Source organism: Scyliorhinus canicula, chromosome 6, assembly GCF_902713615.1.
Source record: "Scyliorhinus canicula chromosome 6, sScyCan1.1, whole genome shotgun sequence".
Lineage (NCBI taxonomy): Eukaryota > Metazoa > Chordata > Chondrichthyes > Carcharhiniformes > Scyliorhinidae > Scyliorhinus > Scyliorhinus canicula.
The window spans coordinates 115,027,565-115,044,837 of record NC_052151.1 but is presented as its reverse complement, the minus strand read 5'-3'; the positions used below and the strand labels follow the sequence as shown (position 1 = coordinate 115,044,837).

At 47.3% G+C, this 17,273-nt stretch overlaps 1 protein-coding gene across 1 annotated transcript in view; it reads left to right on the top strand.

The window, feature by feature from the left end:
• The first annotated feature begins 3,579 nt into the window (after positions 1–3,579).
• The window catches only part of cdc5l (CDC5 cell division cycle 5-like (S. pombe)), a 69,570-nt gene continuing 55,876 nt past the window's right edge, over positions 3,580–17,273 (top strand). The window contains exon 1 of the mRNA XM_038799939.1: positions 3,580–3,809. Coding sequence (XP_038655867.1) covers positions 3,765–3,809 — 45 coding nt within the window. The 5' untranslated portion in view covers positions 3,580–3,764. The remainder of the gene's footprint in view (positions 3,810–17,273) is intronic.

Here is a 17,273-nt window from a genome sequence, read left to right as displayed (position 1 = left end):
TGAATTCCTGTGGGATTTAAAAGCTTTAGCTCGGGACTGTAATTACCAAGCTGTATCAGCCGAACAGCATATGGAGCTCACTGTCAGAGATGTGTACGTGGCAGGGCTCAGGTCAAACTATATGCGCCAGCGGTTGCTTGAAAAAGGGGCCCAGAACTTGGAGGACACTGTAGAATTGGCTACTACCATGGAGGTCGCGTTTCGCAGCCTCACCTCGTTCCCCGGGGACCAAGCGACCCCATCCTGGGCCCCCGACCAGTGACTGCCCCAGGCCTGCGACGCGCGGCCACCCACCCACTACGCAGCCCCAGTGTGCCATTTGTGCGGACAGCCCCAGCACCCACGGCAGTACTGCCCGGCCCGCAACGCGACCTGCAGCAGCTGCGGTCGCAAAGGACACTATGCCCAGGTCTGCCTGCCGAAGAAATCCCCCTCTCCAAACTCTCCCGCAGCCCAGAGCACTCGTTTCCAAAACTCACAGGCCCGCAGGCCCCGAAATGCTGTGGCCTGTACTCCGACTCCGCCCCCACCCGACACATGCGACTCATGGGGGCAACTATCTTGGCAACCCCCCTCCACGTGGCCGGCCACGTGCGACTCATGGGGGCCACCATCTTGGGCGCCATCTTCCTCGCCGCCCGCCACATGCGATCCACGGGGCGGCCATCTTGGGATCCATCCTATTCAAACTCTGAAACTCACCTCGAAGACTACGAACTCAGAGGGCAGTCATCATGGGGCCACTCCAGCACAGCTGATCGAGCCGCCGACTACCCGCAACTCAGCGCGGTCACGTTGGACCAGTCGCGTCCGAAACACCTCCGCAACTCAATGATGACCATTAAAATCAACGGGTACAGGACACCGTGCCTCTTTGACTCCGGGAGCACCGAGAGCTTCGTACACCCAGACCTGGTAAGACGCTGTTCGCTCCCTATTTTCCCTGCACGGCAAACTATCTCCCTCGCTTCGAGCTCACACTCCGTTCACCTCCAGGGGCGCACCGCCGCGACCCTAACGATCCAGGGCACTAGCTACTCGAACTTCCAGCTATACGTACTCCCCGAACTCTGCGCCCCACTCTTACTGGGACTCGACTTACAGTGCAACCTCAAAAACCTCACACTCAGCTTCGGCGGGCCCTTGCCCCCACTCACTATCTGCAGCCTCGCTACGCTAAAAATTGACCTCCCTCCACTCTTTGCCAATCTCACACCGGACTGCAAACCCATAGCCACTCGCAGCAGGCGATACAGCCTGTAGGACAGGGTGTTTATCAGAACCGAGGTCCATAGGCTTCTACGTGAAAGGATCATAGAGGCCAGTAATAGCCCCTGGAGAGCTCAGGTGGTGGTCGTCGACCGGTGAAAAATTCTGCATGGTAGTGGACTATAGCCAAACCATAATCGTTTCACGCTCCTCGTTGCGTAACCCCTCCCCAGGATTGCAGACATGGTGAATCAGATCGGCCATTATAAAGTCTTCTCCACGGTGGATCTGAAGTCTGCATACCATCAGCTCCTAATCCGCCCGGAGGACCGCCACTACATGGCGTTCGAGGCCGATGGCCGCCTCTTCCACTTCCTCCGAGTTCCCTTTGGTGTCACGAATGGGGTCTTGGTGTTCCAACGAGCAATGGACCGAATGGTGGACCAGTACGGGCTGCGGGCCACGTTTCCGTACTTGGACAACGTCACCATCTGCAGCCAATTTCAGCAGGACTACCAGCTACAACCCCAGGGGGAACGGGCAGGTGGAGAGGGAGAACGCGACGGTCTGGAAGACCGTCCTACTGACCCTCCGGTCCAGGAAGCTCCCGACTCCCCATTGGTAGGAGGTCCTCCCCGACGCGCTCCATGCTATTAGGTTCCTCCTATGTACTGCCACCAATCAGACCCCTCATGAGCGGCTATTTGTTTTTTACAGGGGCACTACCACGGGGGTTTCGCTCCCAGCATGGTTGAAGACACCGGGCCCGGTTCTCCTCCGGAAGCACGTCCGGACCCACAAAACTGACCCACTCGTGGAGAGAGTGCTCCTACTCCACTCGAACCCCCAATACGCGTCCATCGAATACCCTGACGGCCGTCAGGACACTGTTTCCCTCCGGGACCTGGCGCCTGCAGGATCCAACTCTGACACCACTACCGCCGAGGTGCCCCTCACACTACACCCCACCCAACCCCCCCGCGCCCGGCGCCCCCACGCCTGCAGGTTCACTGCCTGTGCTCCGCACCTATGGGTTTCCGGCGCTCCCCGCCACCAGTCGAACCAGTCGGGTACGAAGCTCGGACCGAATCACCCCTGGAGTCCGCCATGGTACCCTCGCCGACCGCCACTACCCAGCCACCAGAAGAGGCTGCAACCCCGGTGCTTCGTAGATCTCAGAGGACGACTGGTTGCCACTGTGAGATGGATGCTCTGAAACCTGTCAAGTAAAACCCTTCCACAAATTGGCCCCACCAAAAATTTATGCTCTCCTCCCTCAGACACACCAATCTTGACATACACCTTCCTGCAATCAAGGGGTCTTAGCCTTTAAAAAAAATAATTCATTGGATATGGGTGTCCCTTTGATTCAACATTTAGTACCCATTCCTAATTGCCCTCGAACTGAGTGATCTGCTTGGCCATTTCAGAGGGCATGTCAGAGTCAACCTTATTTCTGTAGTTCTGGAGTCACATGTAGGCCAGACCAAGTAAGGATTCCCTTCCCTACACGGCATTGGTGAGCCAGATAGATGTTTAATGATAATGGTTTTATGATCGTCATTAGATTTCTACAGAATTCAAATTTCACCATCTGTTGTGGTGGGATTCAAACTCAGGTTCCCAGAGCATAACCCTGGGTCTATAGAATACTAGTCCAGGGACAACATGACTTTGCGAGTCATGGTAGAGCATCACCTGTGTGTAAAGTTTAAGGGAAAGCTTAGAACGTAGGCAAAGCCAGTTCTTTGTCATTAGTCTACTGACATTTTCATCCTCACAGTAGACCAACTTCCCAAGCCAATGAGATTCCTAGTTTTTGAAAAAAAAAACCAAGGGGCAATTTAGCATAGCCAATCCACCTAGCCGCATATCCATCTGATCAGTGGCCTAGTGGTATTGTCACTGGACTAATAATCCAGAGACCGAGGGTAATGTTCTGGGGACCTGGGTTTGAATCCCACCAGGGCAGAAGGTGAAATTTGAATTGAATTTTAAAAATCTTGAACCTGGGATCTTGGTGCCGTGAGGCAGCTGTGCTAACCACTGTACTACCGTGCTGCCCCCAATGAGATTCCGAGATGCCTTATTCCCAGAGGCACCTATTTCCTATTTCCAATTATGTTCAGTAAACAAAAGTATTCGAAGAAAATTTTGAAAACTCTTGCTGAGCCTCCGCCGCGAGGGCTGGCAGGGGAGCCCAGGCGACCAAATTTCAATGCGTGGTTATTCCAATAGAGGGTTGGCCACCCCAAACTAACCTCTGGCTGGTTCGGGGGACGGGTTGGTGGCGCGGGGAGGCGGTGCTCTCGGGTGCAGTGTCAGTCAGCCGGAGTCGGAGGGCGCTCGCTCGCTCGCTCGCCCGCCCGCGGCGGCGTGCGGCCCTCTTGCTGCCCGGTGTCTGCTCCTTGTGTCTCCGCCCGTTGCTGTGCGCAGGGCCGTATCCTGATCATCGGGGGGTCGGGTTCAGGGCTGACCGACCGACTGACCGAGCCGCTGTCCTCACCCTCTTTAGCTGGCCGAGGATCTCCTCCGGCCCGTCGCCAAGCGCCAAGATGCCGCGGATAATGATTAAAGGAGGCGTCTGGAGGAACACTGAGGTGAGCGGCGGGGCGTCTGGCACAGGCCCGGATTTCTTATTTTTTGCCATCTCTGAAGTGCAGGGGATATTCTGCCTGGAATCGCCGCTTTTCTCTGCTCGGCTGGCACCTGCAGTCTTGAAGTGCATTAAACCCACGCACAGTGATGGGTTATTCTGATGTACCCAGGAATGTGCCCTCCCAGTCCCAGCTTTCTCCCTGTGGTCCAGCAACAAAATAAAAGCAAAATATCGTGGATGTTGGAAATCTGAGATGAAAGCAGGAAATGCCAGAAAGAGGCTGAGAAAGCAAAGACACGGGCTTATGACCGGGTAGCTGAGAATGGAACCAGCTGAGGCAATGCCACCCAGCCAGACGGTGGATAGTTTGTGGAGGAGGACGGTCTGATTGAGGAGGCAGAGTTTACTACAGTCACAGTCCTGCGGGATGTCACTTGTGACTTTCAGGAGAGCCTTGGCAGATTGGGGCAGAGTCGGAGGGGTGCAATTGACGAGGTGGGATGGTTGGAAGGTCTGCCTCGATTCTCGGGGACATCAGTCCAGCTCTACATATTGTTCGTATGTCCCCCGGACTACCTCTCTCTTACAACCCCCATCTCAATCCTCAGCAAATCCCCCAGCTCAGAGTTTCCAAATTCTCTTACCTGGTAGATTTTCTACAGACTTCCGAAACCCACCTGACCAGGGCAAATACTATGGAACATAAAATACAAATTTCGCCTAGGTAGCCAATGGCATGTCACAGAATGTGCATTTTGTTTGCAACCCAAATCTAACCCTGTGAAAATCCTGCAGTGCTCTCCCTAACAGCACATTGGCTGTACCTGCATCAGAGGGACTACAGGGGTTCAAGAAGGCAACTCACCAGCACCTTCTGAAGGGTAACTAGGGATGGGCAATAAATGCTGGCCCAACCAGTGATGCCTACATCCTGTCAATTAGTTTTTAAAAACTTCTTCCAGCCAATGGAATATTTATGTGGGGAAATTCAAATTTCTTGTCCTGGCGCCTTAGTTTTCCCTATTTCCGTGTGACTCCTGACTTTTTTTGACATATTCCAGTCTTTTTTTATGAACTTAGAGTACCCAATTCTTTTTTCCAATTAAGGGGCAATTTAACATGGCCAATCCACCTAGCCTGCACATAGAATCATAGAATTTACAGTGCAGAAGGTGGCCATGCAGCCCATCGGTTCTTGGAAAGAGCACCCTACTTGAACCCATACCTCCACCCTATCCCCGTAACCCAGCAACCCCATCTTTGGGTTGTGGGTGTAAGACCCACGCAAAAACGGGGAGAATGTGCAAACTCCACACCGATAGGGGGCCGGGATCAAACCCAGGTCCTCAGCACCGTGAGGCAACAGTAGGAACCACTGCGCTTCCCACAATCCAGTGTTGAGTTCCAGGAAAAAGATTTGAAAAGTGACAGCACATTCAAGAACCTTGGAGTGAAAATGGAGGCTGGAGATGCGATGGTTTGCAAAGAGAGGAATTGAGGTTTATCTTTCCTCAACAGAGGGGCGTCTGTATCTGGGGAAGGAGCTGCTAATTTCGGCTAACGTGGCAGTATAGTTGCATTATTTTAGAAGGAATAGGCTTGAGGGAGCCAGAGTTTGGCGTCATGGATAAGATAAGTTAGAGGTCATGGAATAAGGTAAGAAAGAAAGATGCATGATCTGAGTTATGGCAAGGAGAATCTAAGAGGAGGTTTGACCCGGTGGTCTTGGGGATTCAAGGATGCAGCAGGGGTATCTTGTCTCAGTCTTAGTGAAAAAACTGCCCATGAGCATCTCACACTTTTTGATGGAGGCAAGAGTGGGGACACTGGGGTGGGGGATTTAAGAAGGCAGTTTTTAGTGGAGAGGAATATCTGGGGATTATTTTTGCATTACAGGATGATCCTGGAATAGTCTTTGCAGGACCTAAATGCTTAATGTGGTCAGCTAGAACTGGCAGGGGCTGATAATACCAGTTGTTATCGTAGACTTTCAGGTTTGTGTGCAGTGCTCATTAGGTAGCAGAGATGCAGGCTGCACTGGGAGAACAATCCGGTCCAGAGTGTAATGGCTTCAGTGGGTAAAAGAGTATTATAGGTGTCAGTGAGTGGGCAAATTGGTAGCTGTAGAAATGTCATGTTCAAATAAGAATCAAAGACTAGATGACAGTCCCAGGTAATAATCTTTATTGTCACAAGTAGGCTTACGTTAACACTGCAATGAAATTCGTGAAAAGCCCCTAGTCGCCACATTGCGGCGCCTGTTCGGGTACACATAGAAAGAATACAGAATGTCCAAATCACCTAACAGCTCATTTCTCGGGACTTGTGGGAGGATTTGAGAGCACCCGGAGGAAAACCACGCAGACACAGGGAGAACCGACTCTGAACAGACAGTGACCCAAGCTGGAATCGAATCTGGGACCCTGGTGCTGTGAAGCAATAGTGCTAACCACTGTTCTACTGTGCCACTCTAGGTAGGGGAGAGAATAGGGTAAAAAATAAACTGGTTCCAGTTAACTACCTGAATTCCCTGCCTCAAATGTGCATTAATGCGCTGACAAAATTTGGTTTGTTACAATGGCTTCCACAGTATAGTAGCATACTTAAAATAGGTTTCCCAAATAGCTGCAATTTGCATCACAATGGGTCCTGGCTTAAGAATAATATTTTCTTTGATCTCTAGAAGGAAATTTCTGCTTCATTCCGTTGTTCAATATTGTCTGCTGCATCTCATAACCACATTCCTGAGAGGTTCTCCTGTTCCTGGATGATTCAATAATAGCGAGTATTTCAGCTGAGGAGAGCTGACCCTGATCAGCATTTTATCTCCACACTGGCAACAGTGTTGCAGCCATGTACTTTTCTCCTCACATTGACATGAATTATATTTGTGGTTCATGATGGTACAAACAACATAGGAAAATAAATATAGTCCTGCAATCTTCATTTGGGGAGGAGGTAGGAAATTAACGAGCAAGACCCCAAAAGTTGTGATCTCCAAATTACCCCCATTGCTACGGGCCAGTGAGTATAGAAATAAAGCAGATCCATGTGTGGCTTGAAAGATGTTGCAATTTGGACATTGGAACTGGCTTTGGAAGAGATGGGGCATTTTTAGACACAGAGCCAGGACTTGGTTCCTTGCTAGTGCTATTGAGGAGGTTTTAACTAAAGGGCTGTGGGAACCAGGAAGGAATATCAGAAGAATATCGAGGTACACAATACTGGAGCCAGAGTGAGAGATAAAGTAATACAGTCTAAATCAGGGTTAATATGTAAGTATGTGAATGCATAGTATGGTCAATAAGATCGGTGAGTTACAAGTGCAGATTGCTATGTGGAAATATGTTGTGGATGTAACAGATCTGGCTGAAAGAAGAGTAGAATCACCCCGGGAAAACACCAGGGAGTCCGGTAATAATAGCTTCATTGAGAATTTGGAGGCAGTTTCGCCAACACTTTGGGTTTGGGGCAGGGTCAAGGGAAATGCCGATTCGGGGGAACCACAGATTAGAGCCAGGGAAGTGAGATGGAAATGGGAGGAGAAGGGGATTAAGACACTAAAAGATTTGTTTCTTCGAGGTTGGTTTGCAGGATTGAAGGAGCTGGAAGTGAATTATGGGCTGGAGCAGGGGGAAATGTTTAGATACACGCAGGTTTGAGATTTTGCCAGAAAGGAAATACAGAGCTTCCCGGTGGATCCGGCCTCCACGTTACTGGAGGAGGTGCTGACGACAGAGGGACTGGAGAAGGGAGTAGTCACATTCATATGTTTTGGTCCTGTCCAAAGCTAGAGGATTACTGGAAGGAGGTTTTTAGGGTAATTTCTGAAGTGGTGCACGTGAAACTGGACCCGGGCCCCTGAGAGGCCATATTTGGTGTGTCGGACCAGCCAGGGTTGGAAATGGGTGCGGAGGCAGATGTTGTAGCCTTTGTCTCGTTGATCGTCCAAAATCAGATCCTGATAGGTTGGAGAGCAACCTCTCCACCCTGTGCCCTGGCGTGGCGGGGGGACCTGTTGGAATTATTGACTCCTGAGGGGAAGGATGGAGGGGATCTACAATTCATTATGCACTTTCAAGAACTGGATAACATCGAACATTAGTTGGGGTGGGTGGGTGGGAGGGTTAGGGGGAGGGGGGCTGCATGTGTTAATGGCAACTATGGGTGGTCCCTAATTTCTTTTTGTCATTTGTTTGTGTGAACATGCGGGCTAATGTTTGGGGTTTGGTGGGAGGATGGGATTTTTGTTATTGATATGGGGATTGACATATTTGTTACTGATTATTGTTTATTGTTGGTGGGTGTAATTTTGGGAGAAAATGTGAAAAAGGAGGAGAATAAAAAATATTTTTAAAAAAAGAGTAGAATTGGGTGTTACATATTCCTGGATACAAGGTGTTCAGGAAAGGAGGGGAAACAGTGGTATTGATTAAGGAGAGCTTTGCAGTGTTGGTGAGAGAATGTCCCAGAGTTGTCGAGGACAGAATCTATTTGGCTAGAGCTAAGGAACAAAAAAGGTGCAGTTACGTTGCTCGATGCAGTTTATAAGCTACCAAAAAGTGTCAAGAATGGAAAAATAAATTTGCAAGGAAATTACATAGGGATGTAAGAGCCATTATAATGGGGGACTCTTGTTATCCAAACATAGACTGGGGATAGTAGTTGTGTAAAGGCAGAAAGGGACACAAATTCCTCGAGTGTATTTAGGACCATTTTCTAAAGCACTGTTTCCAGTCCAATGAGAAAGGACGCATTACTGGACCTGGTTCTTGGGAATGAGTGGATCAGATGTCAATGGTAGAACATTTAGGGAACAGTGATCATTGCATCATAAAGCTTAGATTGGCTATGGAAATGAAAAAAATACAATTCAGGGTAAGAATACTTAAGTGGGAGAAATCCAACTTCAATGGGGCAAAATGGATCAGGGACGAATAAATTACGTTCTCCCCGAGTGTGCGTGGGTTTCCTCCGGGTGCTCCAGTTTCCTCCCCCAGTCCAAAGATGTGCAGGTTAGGTGGATTGGCTATGTTAAATTGCCCTCAGTGTCCAAAATTGCCCTTCGTGTTGGGTGGGGTTACTGGGTTATGGGGGTGTGGAGGTGTGGGCTTGGGTAGGGTGCTCATTCAAAGAGCCAGTGTAGACTCGATGGGCCGAATGGCCTCCTTCTGCACTGTAAATTCTATGAGAAATTGGAATCACAGCTGTCAGGAAAAATGGTAATTGATAAATGGGCTACCGTCAAGAAAGAGAGAATTCGGGTACGGTCAAGCTATGTTCCCCTGAAGGGGAATCCAGAGCTTCCTGGATGACACAAGAGTTAGAGATTCAGATGAAAAAGAAAAAGTATGCTTATGGCAGATGTCAGTTGGATAATACCAAAGCAAACCAGGCTGACTATAGAAGGGAAATGAAAGAGCAATTAAAAAAAAAACAAAGTGTATGAAAATAGACTGGCAGCTCACATAAAAGAGAATCCCAAAGTCTTCAAGAGGCATATACTAGGATGGGAAAATGAGGAGTGCATCTGATTACATAGAACATTACAGCGCAGTACAGGCCCTTCGGCTCACGATGTTGCACCGTCCTGTGAATCCCTTCTAAAGTCCCTCTACACTATTCCCTTATCGTCCATATGCCTATCCAATGACCATTTGAATGCGTTTAGTGTTGACGAGTCCACTACTGTTGCAGGCAGGGCATTCCACGCCCTTACTACTCTCTGAGTAAAGAACCTACCTCTGACATCTGTCCTATGTCTAGCTCCCCTCAATTTAAAGCTATGTCCCCTCGTGCTGGACATCACCATCCGAGGAAAAAGGCTCTCGATGTCGTCTGATCCTCTGATCATCTTGTATGCCTCAATTAAGTCACCTCTTAACCTTCTTCTCTCTAACGAAAACAGCCTCAAGTCCTTCAGCCTTTCCTTATATGATCTTCCCTCCATACAAGGCAACATTCATGTAAATCTCCTCTGTACCCTTTCCAATGCTTTCACATCCTTCCTATAATGTGGCGACCAGAACTGCACACAATACTCCAAATGCGTCCGCACCAGAGTTTTGTACAACTGCAACATGACCTCATGGCTCCGAAACTCAATTCCTGTACCAATAAAAGCTAACACACCGTACGCCTTCTTAACAACCCTCTCAACCTGGGTGGCAACTTTCAGGGATCTATGGACATTGACACCGAGATCTCTCTGCTCGTCCACACTACCAAGAATCTTACCATTAGCCCAGTACTCTGCCTTTCTGTTATTCCTTCCAAAATGAATCACCTCACACTTTTCTGCATTAAACTCAATTTGCCACCTGTCAGCCCAGCTCTGCAGCTTATCTATGTCCCTCTGTAACTTGTAACATCCTTCTGCACTGTCCACAACTCCACCGACTTTAGTGTCAGCTGCAAATTTACTCACCCATCCTTCTACGCCCTCCTCCAGGTCATTTATAAAAATGACAAACAGCAACGGCCCCAAAACAGATCCTTGTGACACACCACTAGTAACTGGACACCAGTCAGAGCATTTCCCATCAACCACCACTCTTTGTCTTCTATCAGCTAGCCAATTTCTGATCCAAACTGCTAAATCACCCTGAATCCCATGCCTCTGTATTTTCTGCAATAGCCTACCGTGGGGAACCTTATCAAACGCTTTACTGAAATCCATATACACCACATCAACTGCTTTACCCTCATCCATCTGTTTGGTCACCTTCTCGAAGAACTCAATGAGGTTTGTGAGGCATGACCCACCCTTCACAAAACCATGTTGACTATCTCTAATCAAATTATTCCTTTCCAGATGATTATACATCCTATCTCTTATAAACCGTTCCAAGACTTTTCCCACAACAGAAGTAAGGTTCACTGGCCTATAGTTACTGGGGTTATCTCTACTCCCCTTCTTGTACAAGGGGACAGCATTTGCTATCCTCCAGTCCTCTGGCACTATTCCTGTAGACAGAGATGACTTAAAGATCAAAGCCAAAGGCTCAGCAATCTCCTCGCGAGCTTCCCAGAGAATCCTAGGATAAATCCCATCCGGCCCAGGGGACTTATCTATTTTCACACTTTCCAGAATCGCTAACACCTCCTCCTTATGAACCTCAAGCCTTTCTAGTCTAGTAGCCTGTAGCTCAGTATTCTCCTCGACAAATTTGTCTTTTTCCTGTGTGAATACTGACGAAAAATACTCATTTAGCACCTCTCCTATCTCCTCGGACTCTACACACAACTTCCCACTACTGTCCTTGACTGGCCCTACTCTTACCTTAGTCATTCTTTTATTCCTGACATACCTATAGAAAGCTTTAGGGTTATCCTTGATCCTACCTGCCAAAGACTTCTCATGTCCTCGCTTGGCTCTTCTTAGCTCTCTCTTTAGAGCCTTCCTAGCTAACTTGTAACTCTCAAGCGACCCAACTGAACCGTCACGTCTCCTCTTCACATAAGCCTCCTTCTTCCTCTTGACAAGTGTTTCAACTGCTTTCGTAACCCATGGTTCCCTCACTCAACCACTTCCTCCGAGCCTAACAGGTACATACTTATCAAGGACACGCAGTAGCTGTTCCTTGAACATGCTCCACATTTCCATTGTGTCCATCCCCTGCAGTTTTCCTCTCCAGGCGATGCATCCTAAGTCTTGCCTCATCGCATCATAATTGCCTTTCCCCCAGCAATAACTCTTGCCCTGCGGTTTATACCTATCCCTTTCCATCGCTAAAGTAAACGTAATCGAATTGTGGTCACTATCACCAAAATGATTAGTTTAGTTACCAAAGACGGATTTAGGCATTGAAGCAGGGGGCAGAGCTGAGATATTGAATTTGCATTTGCCTTTACCAAGGAAGAAGATGCTACCTAGGTCATGGTGAAGGAGGAAGTAATTAATATATCATCTTAATGTGTGCAATAATCACCCAGCCAGGCAATAACTTCCACAATAGCTAAATGGAGCTCTCTGATCCCTCTGATGAATTTTATCAGGGGCAGTGTTCGATGATGTGTAATTGATGGGGGTGTGCCACAGCTGCAGTCCAGGTTCCCTGCAAGACCCCACATGTGTCCATTTGCTGCACAAAGTTCTTGCTAGTTTGGAAATGGGTGATGAGTGCCCAATATTGGCATGGCATGTTGAAGCCGGATGAGTGGGCTGTGGGATCTGTGATGAGAAAGTAGTTTTTAGTGGTGTGTTGGTTTCATTGCTGCTGCCCTAGGTCCTCTGCGGTTATTCTTTGGAACGGTGGTCTTAGCCATACAGATGTTGCGATGGGAGGTGAGCATCAGGTGGATTAGTCTGGTCCTTGTGTAGCGGTTGACTTGAGTTGAAGTAAACCTTCTCCAGGAGCTTTCTTGTTGAATCTGATGCACATTGCTGGTCAGGGCTGGAAGCCAGTTGATTGATTGGAGGGTATCTGAGATGATATGTGTCATTATGCTCATCTGGGTACCTACAAGACTGGTGTGAGGTGAGTTGTGCAACACAGTTGTGTAGACAATGACCAGAGCTGAGCCAGCTAAGGATTGAGCACCTACACCCCATGAAGGGCCAGCAAGTTTGCTGAGAAGCTTTTTCACCTTTTGATCTTTGCTGCTGTGAGCCCAGATATTTTTTGTATGTTTGTGTTCGATCAAGGCTAACAGAATATTGTTTATGATTCAGTCTCTTGCCACTCGGAGAGGTTGAGTTCCCTCTTGGCGCTGGCATTGTGGAAGTGGAGTATACTCAAGACTGTTCTGTTGCTGCTGGACTGATGGTGTCGTCATGTCTTACAGTAGTTAGCCAGCTTTGCAAAATCGTTATTTAGTGTTGCCTCTAGTTTAAGAGAATGTTCGAGCCTGAGAAGCACAGCAGATATTGTTAGCATAGATAAACATTTGAGATAGGGTTTGAGGCAGATTTGTGATATACAGATTGAAAAGTGTTGGGGTTACTATAGGTCCCTGGGGAAGCCTGGAGGACTGTTTCCATTGGGCATTTGTCTCATCATGTGCACTACAAGCCATCTATCTCAGAGTAATAGTTGATGGCATCGATAACCATAGAAATGAAATGAAAATCGCTTATTGTCACAAGTAGGCTTCAAATGAGATCACTGTGAAAAGCCCCTAGTCGCCACATTCCAGCGTCTGTTCGGGGAGGCTGGTACAGGAATTTAACCGTGCGGATGGCCTGCCTTGGTCTGTTTTCAAAGCCAGTGATTTAGCTCTGCTAAACCAGCCCCCTTTGGGTGGCACAGAAATGCAAGTGACACTGGTAAGTCACCCCCCCCCCCCCCCCCCCAAATCCAGGCCCTCCAAAATACATTATAGATTCCTGATTTATCATAGAATCCCTACAGAGCAGAAAGAGGCCATTCGGCCCATCGAGTCTGCACCAACCCACTGAAAGTGCACCCCACCTAGGCTCAATTTCCAGCCCTAACTAACCCTGTGGCCCCTTCAACCCACTTAACCTTTCCACAATTGGGGACAATTTAGCATGGCCATTCCATCTAACCTGCGCACGCCAGGGCACAGGTTGAAGAGTTGATCTCCACCCTGACAGGATCTGCCTTCGGGTGATCAACAAGGTGAAGGCTACAACATCTGCCTCCTCACCCGTTTCCAACCCCGGCTGGTCCGACACCCCGAATATGGTCTCCGTAGGGCCTGGCGCCAGTTTCCCGTGCACCACTTTAGAGATGCACTAAACACCTCCTTCCAGTTATCCTCCAGCTTTAGACAGGACAAAAACATATGAATGTGATTAGCGCACCCCCCCCCCCCCCCCCCCCCCCCCCCCACATATCCCTTTCGCCATAAGAGCTACATCTACTTCCTCCTTGAAGTCACGCAGCATTTTGGCCTGAACTGCTTCTTGTGGTAGTGAATTCCACAGATTCACCACTTTCTGGGTGAAGAAATTTCTCTTCACCCCTTCTCTTCAAACTGATCCCGTTCTGGCCACCCCTGCCATTGGGAACATTATTTCTGAACCTACCTAATCTAATCCTGTTAGAATTTTACAAGTTTCTATGAGATCACCTCTCACTCTTCTAAACTCCAATGAATATAATCCTAACCGAGTTAATCTCTCCTCATATGACCGCCATCCCTGAAATCAGCCTGGAAAATCTTCACTGCACTCCCTCCATATCAAGATCATCCTTCCTCAGATAAGGACATCAAAACTGCACACAATATTCCAGGTGTGGTTTCACCAACGCCCTATTGCGCGCTTATGTTCAGCGACTGATGCACAAGGACACCAAGCTCTCGCTGAGTATTCACTTCTCTTAATTTACACCCATTCAAATAATCTGCCTTCTTATTTTCCCGTACCAGTACCAGCCTTCCCGTACCAGCCTTCCCGAACAGGTGCTGGAATGTGGCGACTAGGGGCTTTTCACAGTAACTTCATTTGAAGCCTACTTGTGACAATAAGCGATTTTCATTAATTTTTTCATTTTTCATTTTTTGCTACCGAATTGGATAACCTCAATTTATCCACATTATACTGCATTTGCCATGCATATTTCCACTCACCCAGCCTGTCCAAATCACATCGAAACATCTCTGCACCCTCCTCACAGCTCACCCAACTTTGTATCATCTGAAAATTTAGAGAGAATACATTTAGTACATGTTATTAATATATAATGTGGGGTCCTTATCACTGAGTGTGGTTCTGAACCATTTGTGGATTTAGGATGTAACATTTTGTATCTAGATCCTGTGTTTAACCAAGCTTAAAAGTTTGGTGGGGTGGCCTTAAAACACATGAGATTGTGCACTGTCAAAATGCTTCATATCATTCACAACTCACAACGTTTCTCTAATTTGTTCAAATTATCAACCTCATTTTGGGATTGTAAAGATCACTACTGCAAAATAAGTTCATACCCCCAAATTAGTTCTGAGATTTGGGTTGCGACATTTCCGTGGAGTTTCGAACTTCCCCAGGATGCAACCTTTGAATACTTGACTATGGTGGAAAAAGGATGTTGCATTTCCTTGCACTGGCCTGTTACCTGGATAAAAACACTTGACAGTTGGAACTCTAATTCAAGGGTCTTTGGTACAATTGTAAGACAAATTCCAGGGTGCCAACAAATGTGAGAATTTGATTGATAAAGTGGATTTGTCTTTTCCACCAGTCATTAATGAATCTTCCAATAAATCCTTTTAAAGCTAAATTTCAGTCATTTCAGAATTTAATCTCCATTCATTTAGGTGACGATTAAAATTCAATGTTTTGGCATAATTTAATCTAGCATCAGTGCTGATGTCAGTACAAGACTAGGCTTTTTGTAGAAAATGTTTTGTTTCATTTATTTTGCTATAACTCTTCCTGCCTCCTCTTTTGAATCTGTTTCACATATTATCTCCCAGAGACAGGTGACGTTTAACAATAGCACAGTGGTTAGCATTGTTGCTTCACAGCGCCAGGGTCCTGGGTACGATTATCGCTTGGGTCACTGTCTGTGCGGGAGTCTGCACGTTCTTCCCGTGTCTGTGTGGATTTCCTCTGGGTGCTCCAAATTTCCTCCCACAAGTCCCGAAAGACGTGCTGTTAGGAGAATTGGACATACTGAATTCTCGTTCTGTGTACCCGAACAGACGCTGTACTGTGATGACTAGGAGATTTTCACAGTAACTTCATTGTGTTGTAAGCCTACTTGTGACAGTGATAAAGATTATATTGGTTATTATGTTTGACTTGAGTGTAGCCTTGTATTTCTGTCTATTTGTTTGTGGGAAGTTCCTTGGTTCATTGTCTCCAACCTCCAACCTCTAGCACAGTCAAGACTAGGAACTAATTATACCAGAAACTCATCATTGACTCCAAAAGACCAGAGGAAATAGGAACAGGAGAAGGCTGTTCAGTCCCTCAAGTCTACTCCGCCATTCAATAGCATCATGGCTATTCCGACATTCCTCAGGACCATTTTCCTCCCCTTTCCCCGTGACCCATGATTTCCTTTCTGATAAAGAATCTATCTGCCTCAGCCTTAAATGTACAAAGGACTCTACCCCCACAGCTCTCTGTGGCAAGGAGTTCCAAATACACTCAACACTCAGAGAAGAAATTCCTCCTCATTTCAGTCTTAAATTGGCACCCCTTTATTCTGAGACAAGGGAAACATCCTCTCAGCATTTATTCTGTCAAGCCCCTGAAGAATCCTGTATGTTTCAATGAGATCACCTCTCATTTTTCTAAATGGGCTCTTATGACTTAACCTTTTGTAAGGTTAGAGCCCTAGCCTGTTTAACCTTTGCTTATAAGACAATCCCTCCGTTCTGGGGATCATCCTCGTGAATCTTTTCTGAATTCCTTCCAATTAAATAATATATTTCCTTAAATAAGGGGATCAAACCTGCTCACAGTACTCCAGATGTGGTCTTACCAGTACCTTGTACAGTTGCAGGAAGACTTACCTACTCTTTTATTCCAACCTCCTTGAAATAAGGGCCAACATTCCATTAGCCTTCCTGTGGGCTAGCTTTCTGTGTTTTGTGCGCAAGTACCCCCAAGCCGCTTTGTGTTGCAGCTTTCTGCAGTTTTTCTCCATCTAAATAATACTTGTTCTCCCGTCCAAAATGAACAATTTCACATTTTCGCACATTATACTCAATTGGCCAACTTTTTGTCCACTTACTTAACCTATCAATATCTCTCTGCAAACTGTTTGTATCCTTCTTGCAACTTGCCGTTCCACCTATTTTTGTGTCGTCTGCGAATTTGGCTACAGTACATTTGTTTCTTTCCCCCAGTCATTAATAAAAATTGCCATTTGTACCAATGTGCACCACAACCACTGGTTGTTCACCCTCCCCTCCAGAATGTTCTGTAGCTGCTCTGAAACAATCTTGACCCTCAGATCATTCTGAAGTCTTGTTTGCGGCTACAGAGACACCTATCTATTCCCCTTGCAATTGAATCCCCTATAACTATTGCATTCCCACACATTTCACTCCTCCCTTGTGCAGCAGAGCCAAATGTGGTGGAACAAAATTGGTTGTCGCTGCTTTCCCTTGAGAGGCCATTCCCTTCAACAGGATCTAAAGTGGTATATTCATTTTGCATAGGATTAGCAACAGGATATTCCTGTTCCCTCCCTCCCTGTGGAGTCTGAGCCTGCGGTGTGACCACCTCTCTATACACTCTACCATGATAATCCCTGCCTCACAGATGCTCCACAGTGTCCCCAGCCACTGCTCCAGCTCTAAAACCAGGGCTTTCAGGAGCTGCAGCTGGAGACACTTATGCACACGTGCTGACCCCGGGCATTGGAAATGTGCCCAGCTTCCCACAGCCTGCTAATTAAATAATGGAGAACCAGAAACAGTATTTGAAAATACACGTAAGAAAATATTTGTAAAGTACATTTTAAAAATATACAGGTCAGGTAAATGTAGCCACAGTCCCAGAGGACTATAGCATTTGAGAGAGAGCTGACTGGTAGCGATT